Below are 18,456 nucleotides of genomic sequence, written 5' to 3' on the forward strand. Positions count from 1 at the left end.
TGGCATGCGTAGTTGTAATTAGATTGACCACATTTTCTCTGATAAAATGCCTCTTTTCTGGAAACTGCTAAGAATTACGGCCTCCACCCTTCAATCTGGAATTCTGATCCCCTCCCAGATGGCTCCTTCAAGATTAAGAGCATCTCAGTGGCAGCAAAAATCTAAATTGGCTCACCGCTAGACTCTGTGCCTCTGGCTATTTTGATACTGGGACTAACTGTCCTTACTCCCAGACTATGTTCCTTGCCTGATCTGTCCTTTGAAGCCGGCTTACTTCCAGCTAAGTGGAAACGGGAAACAACCTTTGCAACACAGTCATTACATCTCACTACATTTACAACGCAGTCATTACATTGCAACATCCTTTACAACGCATGTCACTACACTGCAGCCATTACATTGCATGTCACTACAATGCTTAACACTACAATGTATGTCACTACAGCGCAGGCATTACATCGCATGTCATTACAACGGATATCATTACAACGCATAGTACCCCTCAACTATCCAACACTTACCCTACTGTTGCAGCCACTGGAGTGAGAATAGCAATTTTTACACCTGCACTATCCAACACTTACCTTAAATGAAATGTAATGGTATACGTTGTAAAGATATATGCAATGTAATGGAATGCGTGTAAATGCAGTTTAAAAAAAATTGTTGTAGTGGTATGCGATGTAAATGTATGCGCTGTACATGATGTTGTGATGTGAAAACTGTGTTGTAAAGATATGCCTTGTAAATGTATGCGTTTTAACGTCATACAGTCAGTGGAAACACGCAATGGTGATTCCTCTCTTCAAAAAACATCTTTTGACTCCTAAACCAGAGAATTTTTGACCTACCTCCCTGCTTCCTTTCCTGGGAAAACTGGCTGAAAAGCATGTCAATTTTCAACTAAAGGAGTCATTACAGAGAACAATCTCCTTCATGAGACTCAATCAGGTCTCAGGCCACAGTATAGTATGGAATCTGCCTTGCTTCTGGCCACAGAGATGCTCTGCAGGGTGGCTGACAAAGGGAAAACTGGGGCTCTCATCATGCTGGTTCAACACAGTCTCGCACACTGTGCTATTGCAATGATTGTGGACACAGGGCATAAAGGGTAGAGACAGATTTTCTCCATAAGCGCTCTTTCCAGGTAAATCAGAAGCCAAATACCTCTGACATAATCCCCTTTCAGGGGGGAGTGACCCAGGGATCGACACAGAGTCCTACTCTTTTTAACTTATGTCGCCCTCCACTGGCTGACGTTATAGAGGGCCATGGAGTGAGAATGGTGTCATATGCTGATGATTCTCAACTAGTTATCACACTTGCAAACGATGACGACAGGGCTGCAGTACATTTCTAATCCTGTCTAGCTGACCTAGCGACATGGATGCAAGCTAGTTGCCTGAAGTTAAATGCAGACAAAACAGAGGTGCTGGTGATTGGGAAACAGCCCTCAATCCGGTCCTCACCGTGGTGACTGATGATCTGGGCCCCACCCGATTCCAAAACTTAAAGTGAAAAATCTAGGAAGCCTCTTTGACGCTCAGCTATCATCTGAAAGTCAGATCAGGGCCACAGTAGGCACCTGTTTCAGAGTGCAGAGGCTGTTAATGACGTTTTTTAGGTTAATACCGGCCTCAGCACAAAAAAGAGTACCACAGGTCTTGCTGGTGTCCTGGCTTGACTACTGCAATGTGCTCTACTTAGATATTTCTAAAGGCCGACTGGCAATGCTTAAAAAATAACAAAATGCAACAGCCCCGATGATATTAAGAATTCGGAAATGGACTACCACTACCCAGGTCTGGCTGAACTTCACTGGCTTCCTATTAAATACAGATTCTCATTTAAAGCTCTGTGTTTTACACACAGAATAATGAATCGGAGGGGTCCCAGCTATTTTTTCCCCTTGATCAATGCTTGCACCCCTTCCAGAGTCAGGGGAAGCCGCTCTGGCAGTGATTCCCAGAGTGCATCGTGCATGACTGAGGGGTGCCCCTTTAGTCTCCGTGCAGCCAAGCTTTGAGGAACTCAATGCCACTCAACCAGAGACTTGAACCTTCTGAGACAAGTTTCCATAAAAACTTGAAGACCTGGGAGCATATTATCAAGGGGGTTTATCTCCGCTTTTTTGGCTTTAAAAGCCAAGAAAGCGGAGATAAAATGATCTCCCTATTACCTAGCTGTCGCTAACACCAGTTAGCGACAGCTAGTAGGAGATAGCGAACATCTTGGGCCCGCTTTGCATGTCAGTGATATTTATCACTAATGACATGCAAAGTGGGCGTGCCAAGATGTTAGTGACTGGAAACAGTTGCTAACATCGCTATCTCCTATTACCAACTTTTGGAGATGTTCGCGCTAAGCGCGAATATCTCCAAAAGCTAACACCTGCCCCTGCGCAGTTCTTAGCCATGTTATTCAATGGTAGGTGGATAACATGGCTAAGAGCATTAGCTCGGTAATGCATGAATATCGCTGACCTTTCAGCGATATTCATGCATTTCGGCCGATTTTTATCGCTTAGGAGATAAACCTTGACCCGCAAGGTTCCTAAGCGATTGAAAATCGCCGCAGCTCGGTGATAAAAATATCGCCGCTAAACCAATATAGCGATGATTATCGCTAGTTGTTGGTAATATGCCCCCTGGCTCTTTAGACAGGGTTAGTAGGAGCACTGGGCCAACCTGCATAGGAATATTTATGATCCTGATATGTGGCTACTGCCTAGCTCGGAGACACTGAGTAGGAGTAACTAGGCACTCTATAAATTCTACATTCATTCATTTATTCATTGGTGTCTAATCGGCACGGAGATGTTGAAGCGTACTTAATGGAAGATGTAGCAGCACTTTAAAATCACCCGCAAGAGCCATGGGCTGGATAGACACGACTTGGCAGAGAAAGACTCACAGCAAGTAAATCCAGGTGTGGATTGAAGATGAAAGATGTATTTGTATTTGTATTTGTATTTTAGACTTGTAGAGCGCCATATCACCCCGGGGTCTCTAAGCGCTTAGCAGGCGAGTGAGTACTGGCAGGAAGAAAACCGACTAGATGTTACCCCATGCCTCTTGAAAGAAGTATTTGATATCCCTGAGACTTCAGCAACAGGAGGCAAGCCAACAAACCCTTCTCACTTTCAGGCAAGAAGCAGCAGGCCGCAGAAAAAATCAGCAGAGAAGGTAGCAAAGTGGCAGTTCCTCCTACAGCACAGCAGGCAGCAGGCCAACACAGCAAAGCAGTTAGCAAAGTGGCAGTTCCTCCTACAGAACAGCAGCTCTTCTTCCTGGCATTGTGTCCTCAGTTCCAGGAGTGTTCTGAGTTGGTTGGGTCACAGGCCCAGTACGTATACCCATTTTAGCATTTTACGTGGGAAGACTTGAAAGAAAGGTGTTTGTAGTGTGCAAGGCCCAGCCCTTCCCCGCCTTGCACTGACTCACTCCAGAAGAGTATGCTATTCTTTGTATGGGGACAGGAAACCGTCCTTTCAGGTGCAGAATGTCAGCTCATCCTTCCCCTCTTGCTCAGGCAGCCTCATCAATATGCAGATGACTAGGCAGTCACACCGAACCTTCTTTTGTGTGCAGATGTCTAGATTTAATGCAGGAGGAAACCAGCTGTCACCCTTCCCAGATGCATATTCCAGAGTCAGGCAGAAAGCACATAATGGTTAAAGTATGAAAGTGCCAACTTTCTAAAATTGACATTTTCAGAATTACAATTTAAAAACCAATTTCACCATAACTTGTATTTTTAAATTGTTATTCAAGAGACACTCAATTTATGTTTCCTATCTTATTCCAACTGCAAACTGTACTTAGAAAATGTTACGAGGCAGCTCCAATATTATCCTAGGGGCGAGATAGGCCTTGCAGCAATGAAACATGAATTTAAGAGTATTTCACTACCAGGACATGCCAAACTTAAAAGTACATGCTCTACCTTTAATGGACACTGCACCCTGCCCTTGAGCTTTCTAGGGCCTACACTAGGGATAGTGTATGTGTGATAAAATGGAAGATATGAGCCTTGCAAGTAGGTTAACTTGCCAGGTCGACATTGCAGTTTAAAACTGCATTTACAGGCTCTGATGTGGCAGGCATGAGACCTGTTTAAAGGGCCACTTATGTGGGTAACACAATACGCGCTGCATGCTCACTAGCAGCATTATAAACCCGGGCATATGACATGCACTGTACTAGGGACTTATAAGTAAATCAAAAATGCCAATGATCTATAAACCAATTGTTATTACATTGTAGATAATGAGCACATGCACTTTAGCACCAGTCAGCAGTGAAAAAGTGCACTGAGTTCTAAACCAGCAAAAAAGAGGTTCAGCAACACAGTCAAAAACAGGAGGTCAGAAAGCAAAATGTTAGAGGAAACCACATCAAGGATGCCAAGTCGAACACCTTATTTCACTGTTCTTTTATCATTATTGAGAGCACATTGAAATACAAAAGAAAGGTGCAACATATGTGCTGTACAAAAGCCTCTTGATTATATGTTTTTCCATCTAGAAGGACTTAGGCCACATATTGGTTACACATGACAATTGACTTAACTTGTATTCACTAACAGCATTGCAGTCAGAGCAATGAGCAAAGGGGCCTGAATGTTACTAACTTAATCCTTGAAAATGATAACTTCAAATAAATGGCACTCAATCAGTCATATAATTTAATGTACTGTACTGTGGGACACTATTTAACATGGTTCTTAACTGATACTGCTAGACCTGGCATGCTTAGTGTGGTTTCCCAAGTCTTTTTGCCTCTACCTCCTGTATTTTTGAACTGTGTGCTCGACTACGGTTTTGCTGGTTTAGGTACTCTGGGCATTTGGCCACTGCTGACCACTGTCCAAGTGCAAGTGTTTACTGTGTAAATTGTGACTATGATTGGTTAACCATGCTTGGCATATTTTATTCAATGATAAGTCCCTAGTAAAGTCCACTAAGGGTTCCAGCGCCTGCAAATCAAAAGCGACTAATGGGCTTGCAGCACAGGTTGTGCCACCTCACGTAGCCCTGTACCTAAGTCTTAGATCTGCCACTGCAGTGTCTGCGCACATAGTTTTAAACTGCAATGTCAACCTGGCAAGTGCACCCACTTGCCAGGCCCTAACCTTCACTTTTGTTACAAATAAGGCACCCATCAGTTAAGCCTAAGGTACCCCCATTGGCATGTATGTGAAAGGTAGGACATGTGCTGGTGTCTTTAACATGTCCTGATAGTGATATACTGTCAAGTTCGTTTTTCACTGCTGAAAGGCTGTCTGGCTCATACATGGGAGCTTCCTTGTAACATCTAACAAATGTAACTTTCCATTGGGACTGCACCGAGAAATTGAGTTTAGGCTCGCTGAACACAGAATTTAATAGCACACCTGTTAGTATAGAGGGTTTTTAAATTGTGTGTTTGAAAAAACAATTTTTAGAAAGTGGGCATTTTCTTGTTTAACCATCCTATGTACCTATGCCTTTTTTGTGTGTTAACCATTTGGTTTTGGAGTGACTGGAGCACGGGATGTGCATTCACTCTATACAGTCACAGGGGTTGAGGTGTGTCCTGCCTTTCCTAATTGACAGGCTTAATAGACCTTTCTTCAATTAGAGTGGTGGGAGGAGTTTTCGCTAGCACCTGAATAGGCTGTGTCTGCTCTGAAGAATGCTATATTGAAGCTGGGCCAGAGAGGACAGAATTGGTTTTTACTAAGCTCTGAGACTCTTGCAACACAGACTACAAAGTGAAAATGGGGTATAAATATTAGACCTAAAACTCCAGAACTTTAGATTACTTCTAGAATCAGGAGGAACCTCTGCCACAAAGAAAAGTAGTGAGGGAGGTACTGTTCTTTTGCTTTGTGTTGCTTTGCTGGGTTGGCCTGTAGTTGCTGCTTCTACCAAAGAGAGAACAAAGACTGGAACTTTGCTGTGAACTTGCTTGTGAAGAATCTGTAAGAGCGTGTGTGTGCTTGCCTCCTGTTCTGAAGTCTCAGCGACAGAAAGACTTCACCACCAGCTGCCTTGAACAACACTGCTGGGAGTTCTGACCTACCAGAAGGCGCTTGTTCCAGTTCTAGGCCTGTTTAAGTTGCTCCTGCTGCTGGGAGCTGAAAACGCTTGAAGAAACCAAGAAAACCGATGAATCGCCCTATCAGTGCCTGTCTTTCCAAAGCAGCACCGCCATGCAGGAAGAACTTCCATGCACCTCCGCCGTCCGGCCAAAGAATCAATGCAGCGCCTGTCAGTGGCTGAAATTTTTTCTGCATGGCGAGTCCAGTGCACAGACCTCCAAAGTCTGAGATCATCGCACCAACTCCGATGCTGGATATGCTGTGCGGTGGAAAGAATTGAAGCATCGTGGAACCGCAACTAAGAGATTGATGCAGCACCTGTTTGCCACAACTGCATTGACTGCCAGTGCATCCCAGATTTCCTTGCATCACATCTGTGCGGCAAGCTTTCCGGTACATCAACAAAAGACCAGAATCATCTTGGAATCCATGCATCACTTCACCCTACAGTCCGGGTCCAACACTTCGCTTCTCCGGCGTGCAGCAAAATTGTTGCATTGCCTCCCCAAGGACCCAGGAACGGATGCATCATTGTGTTTTTCACACTTGCCTTCGCTGCGGCTGTTTGGTCTTGTGAATTTTTTACACATCTGAAGGTACATTGTGTGAATATGTGCATCCGTAGAATTGCTTGAAAGCTTTGAAAAGGCATATTTTGAATTGTGTAGATTGGATTCTTTGTCGTTTGGGTCTTGTTTGGTTTAGATTAAAGACCGTTTATTGTTATAAACTGTTGTGGAGTCCATTTGTAGTGTTTCCACTGTGTTACTGTGTGTAGGGGTGCAACTACTTTGCACATTGCCTTTGAGATAAGCCTGTCTGCCCATGCCAAGCTACCAAGGGGTGAGCAGGGAGTATCTAAAGTGTGTAACTCCCTTATCCCGACTGGAAGCAAATGTCCATACTTGGACAAAGGTGCATAACTCTGCCAACTGGAGACCCCCATTTCTAACAGATACCGATTTTCCTGAAGCTAGTGTATGCTACCGAAATAGTATGTAGGAATATTTTCAATAGCAACTTGTGTATGGAGTATTTCATTTATACCTGCCAGATATTTTTTAACCACTATGCAAGGAATAACAAGGCAAATGATTATTTTAAATCAATCAATCAGGAGCTTCTATAGCGTGGCTACTCAACTGTGAGGGTCTCAAGGCACAGCGGAGAAGGGAGGACTGCTGATCTGTTTGTGGCTGGAGGTTCAGTCAGAGAGCCAGGTCTTGAGATCCTTCCCAAGTTGGAGTCGGCCATGGGGATTGTCTGGGGTGGAGGGGCAGGGTTTTTCAGGTATTGGCGGCGAGGTAGGAAAAGGATCTTCCTCTGGTTTTGGTCTTGTGAATCCATGAGACGGTGTCCAGGGCAAATTGGGCAGAGTGAACTTGCCTTGCTGGTACGTAGAATGAGAGGCAGTGGTTCAGATATGCTGGTCCTGCATCGCGGAGATATTTGTAGGCATGTGTGAGGAGCTTGAAGGTGATTCTCTTGCTGACTGGGAGCCAGTGGAGTTGTCTGAGGTGTTGAGTGATGTGGCTGCAGCAGGGGATGTCGAGAACCCCTAAGTCTGGCTGTGGCGTTTTGAATATTCTGTAGTTTCTGTGCTGTTTCTGGGTGACACCGGCATTGAGTGCTCTGCCATAGTTGAATATACTGGTGGTGAGTGCATGGGTGACCATCATACTGGATTTTGTGGGGATCCATCTGAATAACTTTCAGAGCAGGCAAAGCATGTGGAAGCAGGATGAGGATATGGCATTTAATTTTAGTGACATCCTGCTTGTCACACACAAATCTTACATCCTTAGACTAATAAATCATCATCAATACATTTCAGTATACCAGTTTTAGTGCCAATCTGAGCTCCAAGGTATGGCATAATTGTATATCCATAGACCGAAGCCTTTCATTTGTGAAAGAATACAGATCTACTTTAATTCCCATGTATCCAAACATATTCTATTATTCAGATTGAATCAGACCCCAACAAAAAGCATAGGGGTATGGGTGAAGACCATTCTAAGATTGACCATAAAAGGGGAAATATAAGTAATAAGGAAGGAATATAAGGAAGGAATATAAGGAAGTATAAGTAATTAAAACTAGCTATAAGAAAGCACAAAGGGAATACCACACTAAACTACGAACTACTAAGGCCATGCACTACGAAGCCCGTATTGGGAAAGCAGAAAACTCCTCTAAGGAGCTTTTCAAAATTTTCAAGGAGATTTCAGTGGTAGCTAATGAGAACACTTCTCAAAACGGCTCAGTTGAAGCATGTAATAAAATAGCAAACTACTTCTCAGGAAAGATAAGAGATATTTATGCTACTTTCCCTGGAAACACGAAATCTGGACGTGATTTTGTAGAAAGAGTAGGAGTAAGCTCTGTGGAGGTATGTCTACAATGCTTCACGGTACCCCCTCCAGAGACTTTAAACAGCATATGTAAAAGTATCAAATCAGGTTCCCCTCGGGACCCAGCTCCACCTAGGGTGCTGGGAGAGAGCCTCATGGTACTGGAGCCGTATTTTAGGCATGTGCTCCAGGTTTCCTTTGCTTCCGCCAAACTCCCGGAGGATTGGAAAAAAGCAATTCTTCTCCCTATCAAAAAGAAACCGAATGTCAGCCACGAAACTCTTGAAAACCTAAGACCAATCTCCCTGTTACCATATTTAGCCAAGGTGGCGGAGAAAGTGGCTAACAGCCAGTTAATGTCTCATCTGGAAAAGAACAACCTCCTTCACGCCTCTCAGTCTGGCTTCCGGCCAGGCTACTCTGCGGAGACTGCCCTCCTGAAAGCGACTGAGACCCTGCGTCAAGGGGCAGATGCCGGACATACCATGGCTCTGATCATGCTGGACCTCAGCGCTGCGTTTGACACAGTAGCACATTCCATCTTGCTACAGTGTCTAAACAAAGATGGTGTCACTGAATATGCGCTGGGTTGGCTGAAAGCGTTTCTTATAGATCGTAGCTTTCAGGTGCAGCAGGGCTCTTTTGCATCAGATAGAATAGCCTTAGAACAAGGGGTGCCTCAGGGCTCTGCCCTGAGCCCCACTTTGTTCAATTTAAACATGGCCCCTCTAGCGGATGTGGTGCAATCGTACGGTGTAGAATTAGTCTCATATGCCGACGATACCCAACTGCTGATCTCCCTGTCCCAAGCCCCAACCATTGCAGCCGCTAACTTCAACGCCTGCATGCAGGACCTAGCAGGATGGATGAACTTACTTTGCCTGAAGCTTAACGGCTCCAAGACGGAGGTACTGGTAATTGGAGGTAAGGTCTCGAGCTGGACAGTGGACTGGTGGCCAACTTGTCTTGGCCCGATGCCCACCCCCTGTAAAGAGGCAAAGAATCTGGGCATCTGGGTCGATCCCAAATTATCCTATGATGGCCATATTCACAGACTAGTGGGAAAATGCTTTGGGGTGCTAAAAACTCTCAATCGCACCCTGAATCTACTTCCCTTGGAGGCTAGACAAACCATGACCCAAGCTTTGGTAACCTCCCGTATAGATTATGGCAATATGCTATTCCTAGGAACCACCAAAAAAAACTTGAGGCGTCTGCAGGGACTCCAAAACACAGCAGCACGCTTGGTCCTAAAACTCCCCAGAAGAGCAGCATCTAAACCCTCTCTTGCTGCTCTACATTGGCTCCCTATTAAGAAAAGGATCCTGTTCAAAGCACTCTTAATGTGCTACAGGATTATATGGCACAAGGCTCCCCAGTATCTTCAGGACCTTGTCCATACTTATGAGCCAAATAGAGCACTTCGCTCTAAGGGAACAGGCCTACTGAGAATTCCACGTATAAAAAAAGCTAAACTGGGAGGCCGCTCATTCAGAGTGCTAGCAGCCAATAAGTGGAACCAACTCCCTGTTAGCCTCTGGCTAGTAGAAACAGAAGCTAAGTTCAGAAAACTTTTTAAAACTCACCTATATAATCTATAGATTAGAGTCTACCTGTCAAGGATCTTTCTCTTCTCCACAGCGCGGGGACACGCCGAGATGGCATCACCATGCGCTTTATAAACCTACTTTATATATATTTTATATAAAAAGGACAAGATGAGTTGAGTAACAGAATCTTTCATTGGGATTTAATATTAGTGGTGTTGAAACATAACTATCCAATTGTCGAATACGTCCTTTTCAGTGATGACACCTGGCCAAAGGCTGTGCAGAGTTGCTTACTGCAACAGCATTGACGGTGGAGGGGGTTTCACTTTCTGTGATACCACAGGTCAAAAGTGTTATGTCACGTCCACTAGCCATGGCATTTTGGTGAATCAATGTCCATGTCCAACTTATTGTAATCATCCACCTAAGTTGTTCAGGACTATCCGATCTGACTCTGATACAAAAAGGAGAACGCATCAGACATAGAATCATTCCATAAAACGGCAATGTAACAAGACAAATCCAGACCAAAAATGAAATCATACGCTGTACTAGGGAAACAAAACTCCAAAGAACACGAAAAAGTGGTAGTACTGAAGATAGCAAAGTACAAAAGAATGAAAGGGCCTGGAGTAACGTGAGGTAGTGAAAGAAGCAAGTGCAGGTTCCTCAAGGCCGCCAAAACAGTCGCCAGACTCTAGAGACACAACAAGCAGATGTTTACATAGGTATGATTCATTCAACTGATTTGACATTACAAGAGATATCTTGAGAACAGAGAACAGAAAAGAATTTGAGAAAGGAAGAAGCAGATGGAAGGATGAAACCCAGCCCACAGATGTCTAGGAAGGGGAAGGTTAGAACAAATAATTAAAGCAAAGAGAAGGTCAGGTGGAGTTGCTAGACTGGAACATGAACAGCTGTATGATCTCCAGAACAGGTTGCACTAAGCCGTAAAGCAGCAGTAGGGGAACGTTTGCCTTCTAATGAATTAGGGAAGCTTGAGGACTGGTAATAGATATATTTGTTGAAAGCTGTTGGACTTGTCCCTTTTTGCAGGGTCATCCCTGTAATTGTTGCCTTCCTCCTATATTTTTTCTGACCTGTTGTTGGCACTTTACCCCTGCTGGTCAGTGCTAAAGTGCATATGCTCTCCCTATTGAAAAATCATGTATTAATTAGTGATTCCATGATTGACTATTTGGTTTACTTTTCAGCCCCTAGTACAGTGCACTGAGTGTGCAGAGGACGTGTAAATCCACATGCTGCTAGTGGGCTTGCAGCACTGGTTGTGCCACCCAAAGAAGCGGCCTTGTAAAATGTGTCTAAGGTCTGCCATTGCAGAGCCTGCATGCAGTCTGGTACTGGCATGCTGACTGGGCAAGTGCACCCACTTGCCAGTCCGTAAACCTTCCCTTGTCTTCATATTAGTCACTCCTATGGTAGGCCCACGGGGCAGGGTGCATTGTAAGTATAAGGTAGGACAAGCCCTGATGTGTGTGGCATGTCCTAATAGTGAATTACAGCCATTTTCGTTTTTCACTACTGGAAGGCTACCTGTTCTCCATAGGCCAGAATGGGCTGCTAGATTATTACATGTTTATAATCCTAATAGTCTCAGAGAACATGGTAGACATTCAAGTTTAGTATGCCTGGACTCAAAATAATAAAATACATATTTTAGTGAAGTTTATTTTAATATTCTGTGGTTGCAAATACCACTTTTAGAAAGTAGGTATTAGGCTAGCTTGCCTAACCTTTCAAGCCTGCCTCTGTGAGGTTGTGTATTCCTTTGTCTAGAGTTTGAGTGACAGGGCTTGGGGATTCCAGGAGACAGAATGAGTCAGCACAGTGGTGAATAGAGAGATATGCATCTAGATGGGAGGGAGGAGTTGTACCTGGGACCTGAATAGGACTGCGCCCACCCCCCACATTGCTGGCTCCACCCCTGTGGTGTGTCTGATGTCTCTGCCCTGCACACTAAAAGAAGAGAAGGAAGACTGTCAACAAAGTGCTCCAGGACTGTACTTGCCTTCCACAATGCTGGCTCCACCTCCTAGGGGGCGTCCGATGTGCCTGCCCTAAGCTGTGAAAGGAAAGGAGAAGTCTGGTAAACAGAGTGCTTCAGAATTGCTTGAACTAAGCACAGCCCCCTCTCCTATCAGAGAACAAAGGATTTTGGGGTATAAGTATTGGGACCCTGATCCCATGAAATTAGATCACTTCTGGACTTACAAGATGAAACTTCTGCTGAGGAGAGGAACCTGAAGAAACTGAGGAGAGACTATTCCCAAGCTTAAATGCTGCTTTGGGGATTGGCCTGCAGTGGTTGCTTACTGCAAAAGAGAGGACAAAAGAACTTGTGGACTTTACTTTCAACTTGTGAAAAAGATCTCCAAGGGCTTGGAAGAGAGCTTGCCCCCTGACCTAAGTCCCAGGACCAGTGGACTTCACCAGCCTTTGTGAATTGCTGCAGAAAACGCTGTTTCAGTGGCTACATAGGCAGGGAGTTGTGACCGACTCTCACTACTGGCCCGGTGCCCTGTAGGCACCGCATCAAGCAACGTCCGCCTCGAACAATGCAAGCTCTGAGCTTTCCGACTCCGTTCTGACGCAGTCACCGAGCCGTAACCTGCACCATGACTGGTAGACACCGCGGCGTGCAACGCCTCGCTACACCGACTCGTACTGGTCTGACCGAATCGGTCCCTGCTGCTGATTCCAAGTCCTGTGACCGCACCGGAGTTGGGCACCGCCGCGCATGCTTTGCGACGCACCGCCCGAGTCGCACCGCTGTCCGGACTGATGGACGCCAGCTCCCGAACTCCGGCTCTGTCGCCGCACCACAAGCTGCAAACACTGCATCGAAGCACCGTCTCGCCCTGCAACCCAAGCCTTGGATCCACTGACTCTGTCAACGGGCCGCTGCCTGCACCGCATTGAGGGACAACGCGTCCTGCAACGCTTCCTTTCTGCACCACAAAAAACACCGGAACTGGCTCGCACATCCGTGCCGGCCGCCTCAAGTAAAAGGTACTATGACTGAGTCTGTTGAAATTTGAGTGGGCCCGTACCAACGCGGTCCACTGGATTTGCTAGACTCTGTGTTATTTTCAACAACGCTGTAGCCGGACAAGGCTACCGACTTGCACAGAACATTGATTTAAGCCTTTTTACAAGAACTTCTGAAATCTAATAGTACTGTGGATTCTTTTTGTCAGTTATTGGTCTTGTGGTAACTCTATATAAAATATACTTATTTTTTATATAAAACCTAGTGTGGTGTCCATTTGTAGTGATGTCACTGGGTTTCTGTATGTGGTCACAAATGCTTAACTTGCAATGCCTCTGAGATAAAGCCTTGCTGCTCGTGCCAAGCTACCAAGGGGGTGAGCAGGGGTTATTTTGGGAGTGTAATCCCCTTATCCTTACTAGAGAGGGTCACTATGTCACAAGTACCTACCTGTGCCAACTAGAGGCCCCCAATTCTATCAAAAGCACATGGGGCTTTTTTCTTACATTATCTAGATATTCATGATAATATGGTATATATTGACTCCTGAAACAGTTTAATGGTGGTGTGGTCAACTTCCCTCACTAGTGAATAATGTGTATCCTCTAGCAGTGTATGACAGAGGGATTCATTATCCATTATAGTGGACAGTTTTCACAATCCAATTCTGTAATGCATTTTCATACCATTTGGGAACCTGTAGAGCAGTACATCAAACATTACAAAAGAGAGAAGGATGCAGAAGAAAAATGCAGATTACATAGGTGTTAAAGGGGGCAGAGAGTTGCTGCTGGATCCAAGAAAGCAGGTTTCTAACCTGGCAAGAGGTGCAAGTGAGATCCTAGATCATGACAGATGATCTATAATAGGAAGAATGGGCTCCATTCTAGAGGTGTGAATATCCCACGATGCCTTTTGCTGCCCAGACTGCAAAGCAACAGCAGGTGGGGAGATTGTTGTACACTACTGTATCCTCTCAGCAACTTTAAGTATATTGTTGGCACTTTGAATAGATAGATGACAAAGCCAGCTCGTCATGGGTGTTACCTGCGCTGTGCTTATGACGAGCTGGCTTTGTCATGAACAATGGGAAATCTCAATCATCAGCACAGGGGGGGGAAACCCAATAGCACCCAAGGTGTTAACAGTGATGTACATTCTGGTTTCTCTTTACAGCTAAATGGTTTGTTAATCAACCTGCCCTACAGCGTTGACGACGGCACGCTTTCAATTTATAAGCAAGGACATCAATGCTACGTGCAAACCAGCTTTGGTCTCCTCGTCACCTTTGACTGGAGGTCCTACGTTTCAGTCAGAATACCAAGCACGTACGCGGGTGCCGTGTGTGGTCTCTGTGGTGACTTCAACGGAGACAGACGCAAGGAGCTGACAATGAAAAACAATATCTTAACAACAGATGCAACCACCTTTGGGAAGAGCTGGAAGGTAAGGGATGTCCCAGGCTGCTCTGAAGGCAGCAACATAGATTGTCCTGATCTGCCGTGGGTGGAGTACGAGCAGAAAGTGAAGAGAAAAGACTGCTTTGTCCTGGTGGATACCAGTGGCCCATTCCGGGAGTGCCATCCTGTCATTGACCCACATGTTGCTTTCCAAGACTGTGTGTACGACGCTTGCTTCTACAAAGGGCGGCAGGATATTATATGCCAGGTCATCGCTAGCTATGCTGCGGCTTGCCAGGATGCTGGGATTAAAGTGTACACTTGGAGGTCTGCCATGTTCTGCAGTGAGTATATTCACAATTTACAGAAAAATAGTTAGGATAGCCTTTCAAATGTATAGGGTTACAATAAATGGCAATGATAGTACAGAAAGCGACATTTCATTAGATAAAATGGTCCCCACAGAATACTGAACAATGTCAAACCTTCACCCCAGTATAGAGACATGGGCCTTAATCCACTGTTTTTTGCTTCCCTGCCATTTCAGTTTAAACACAGCCATACACAAATCAGTCTTGACCCTGCTCCCAATAGGAACAGTCCAGCCCGAACTGCCAGGCTAGGTCCTCCCTGAACCAGAAACAAACATCCTAGGGCCAGTTTTGGGGTATCACCCCTTATCAGCCAGAATAGCTTGACTCCAATGGCATGGAGAGCATGGGACCCATGTCTGGGCATACCCGTCCCACTCAGGGGGATGAATGTAAAAAGAACAATTGATGGATAGAATGCTGAAAAATGTCCAAATATTCACCACTGTACAGATATCTGGAACTATAACCATTGTTTTTGGCTTCCCCTGCCATTCCAGTTTGAACAGAGCCAATATGAATTTTCTCTGAGTAAAGCCCATAAGTCTTGACCCTGCTCCCCCTGGGAACACTCCAGTCCAAACTGCCAGGCCAGGTCCTCCCTAAACCAAAAACAAACATCCTGGGACCGATTTTGGGGATAAGCCCTCATCAGCCAGGGTAGCTTGACTCCAGGGGCATGGAGAGTACGAGACCCACGTCTGGGCATACCCGTCTCTCAGGGTGACAAATACAAAGAGATGCAGGAGATGGCAAGATATAAAGTTCCTAAGGGGTTTCGTATAAACGTTGTAGATAAGATACAGGGGCTTAGGTGTATGAGGAATCATTTGTGACAAGAGAGAGAAAACTGAGAAATAAAGAACAGAGGACAAATGATGTTAATGGAGAGTAATTTACAGTTAAGAGGTAGGGCAAAATACTAGAACTGCGAAGGAAATAATGAAATGGGAGAAATGTTGGAAAAATGTTGTAACAATTCACTGGGTGAGTAAAGTAAAAATAGTAATTCAAAAGGAAATATAAACTGTTGTAAAGTAAAGAAGCAAATGTATAGAAGAGGAAGTTACTCCCTTTGTTAAAATGGAGCCCCTGGAGTCATGTTGTGATATGGCAACCAACAGGAGTCAACATATGCCACATTCTTTTTTTCATGTAAGATAATTAGACAGAGAAAAATATGTTATTGTCTTTTTGGCTTCTTTTTTTGAATCAGTAGTATCTTACCCAGAACTTTAAAAGTTACAATCAATGAAACATTTGTCTTCTTTCAACTAGACACACTCTTCTGAGTCACACTGCAGATCCACACACATAAATGCAACAAGACAATCTTTGCTAATGGGTTCTCTGCTCTCTCTTAATTTTAGGTCCGGTCTGTGGTAAGAACAGCCACTACGAGGTGTGTCCTAGTGGCTGCCCCACCACCTGCTCCTGCTTCACTCGCTCAGTGGAATGCAATCCAAATTGCAAGGAAGGCTGTGTGTGTGACGATAGTTTTGTACTCAGCGGTGGCCAGTGTGTTCCCATCTCCCAGTGTGGATGTGAATACAACGGCATCTACTACAAGTCTGGAGAGGTCTTCTACCCCAATGGCCAGTGTTCCAATCATTGCACCTGTGAGGCAGGTGGAAGTGTGAAATGTAAGGCATTTTCTTGCAATTCCAACGAGGAGTGTAAGATAATCAATGGCATCCAGAAGTGCCATCCCATTGGCTCAGCTCAGTGCTCGGCATCTGGTGATCCTCATTATCGAAGCTTTGATGGTCTGGCGTTCGACTTCCAAGGCACCTGCACATACACCCTCACAAGAACCACTGCCCTCAAAAACAACTTGGTCCCCTTCGAAATCAGCGTTGAGAAGGAAAAGTATGGGAACGGCAAAGTGGCAGTGACCAAGTTGGTTGTGGTTGATGTCTATGGATACAACCTCATGCTCATGCAGAACAAGAAAGGCATCATCAGGGTAAGCCAGGGTCATGATCCCACCACACATTTTTGTTTACCTTTGCATAGTATTTGTAGAATCATAACTCAATCAGTCATTCATAAAATTATTGCAGGTTTTCAAACGTGAATAATCATTGCTCCTAGTATTGAACAACTACTCTTCTTAAGGGTGATTTTCAACAAGAGGAAAAACAATAACACAACTACAAACTAATAATAAGAATGATAAAATCAGTGGTCAAAAAAACAACTATGGACACACACAGAGCAGGAAGAGGGTTCTTCTGCTATGAGTTGGACTGTGCTAGATGATGCAGCCACAAGTGATTGAATTTCTGCCTCAAGGCAGACACACCATGACCTGACGGATATCTGGGGGTGTAGAGGTCTCATTTTTATGTGAATGTCAGCAGAAATCCCCAGTATAGCACCTAGAAGGGTAGGAAGGTTTCTGTAGGAATCCTGGCATTACTTTGGTAGCTCGGCACAGGTAATGGGCTTTACTCAGAGAAAATTCATATGTTGTAATTCACTGCACAAAAAATAAGCATTAAAGCTCACAAATCAGGTCAAAGCACCAAACCAATTTAGTAATAACGTATTAAATATAATGATTTCAACAACATCAAAATTACAACATTTGCTTTCGGTGCAGGAACAGTAAAGTTTCCACAAGGAACATTAGGAAACCTGAAACCTAAAAGTGAATGTTATCCTATGGATTAAGGGGGTCGGGTCGTGGGCACCTTTTCAGGCTGACCATGAGGGAGCGAGGGTTGGGTGAAGATTATTGGTTCGCCCTGGTCAATAGTTTTACCTTCTTACTTGGGGCCTGATTTTGAGTGAGGAAGGGACCCTGCTGTCCGTCAGGGGGCACTACTGGACTACCTCCTACTATATATTGAGCTCTCCACTAGCCCTGTAAAGATCTCTCTGCCTTCAAAGGATTCACCACCTTGGAGGTTCCTGTGGAGTCACTGAAAGTTTGCTGAGTGGCCACCATCTCATACACCCACTAGGGGCACTTTTCAGTTGCCTTCCTCTTCACCATTAGAGAGGGGTGTTAGTAAGTATCTCTCTGGAAAACCCTTGTTGAAAGGTCATTCTCATGTGTGAGATAACACAAAGCCAGCGCTGTCTTTGGGTGGCCTCACAACGTCATATCTGCCTATCTGCTAAGTATAGGGTTCGGCAGCCTGACCATAAATCCTCTTAATCAAACTCCTGAAGGCCTTCCCACAGCATTGAGCCCTATTGTCTCTGGCACAGTGATAATTTTAGGGGAATTTCAAGCCTCGTCTTATTCTATGTAGTTAGAGAAAAACCTAATTAAAAGTCACTGCAGGAAGCTTTAGGGGGCAAACTGGTTCTGACGCAGGTTTATGATGAGCAAAGTTTGACAATGTTTCCAAAACTGCTTCTAACATTTGTACTTAAAATATAAGGTTGCCAATGAGTTACATTTTCCTTTAATAAAAATGTCAAAAGAATGGTTCCCAGCTCGTGCTACACAGTCGGCTGTTTAGTTGGCGTCTTAAACACTAAACCGGCTTTTCCAATGTACAGCTGACACACACTTAAGTAGTAAAGGGGCTTACCTACAAGCCCCTTGTGCCACTTTTGTGTCACTTTTCCCATGTTAAAGATTATGCAAAAGTGGTGCAAGGAGCTTGTAAATCTGCCCCAAAATCTCCTTGACGTCCCTGTTACCACTGACATATGCAAGCAAGCATA

The 18,456-nt window shown here is 44.7% G+C and overlaps 1 protein-coding gene across 1 annotated transcript in view; it reads left to right on the forward strand.

Moving 5' to 3' along the window:
• LOC147701272 (IgGFc-binding protein-like) overlaps positions 1–18,456 on the forward strand; it is a 901,303-nt gene that overhangs the window by 53,019 nt on the left and 829,828 nt on the right. The window contains exons 6-7 of the mRNA XM_086929332.1: positions 14,178–14,745; positions 16,143–16,738. Coding sequence (XP_086785458.1) covers positions 14,178–14,745; positions 16,143–16,738 — 1,164 coding nt within the window. The remainder of the gene's footprint in view (positions 1–14,177; positions 14,746–16,142; positions 16,739–18,456) is intronic.

This window comes from Lissotriton vulgaris, chromosome 7 (assembly GCF_964263255.1).
Source record: "Lissotriton vulgaris chromosome 7, aLisVul1.2, whole genome shotgun sequence".
Taxonomy (NCBI): Eukaryota; Metazoa; Chordata; class Amphibia; order Caudata; family Salamandridae; genus Lissotriton; species Lissotriton vulgaris.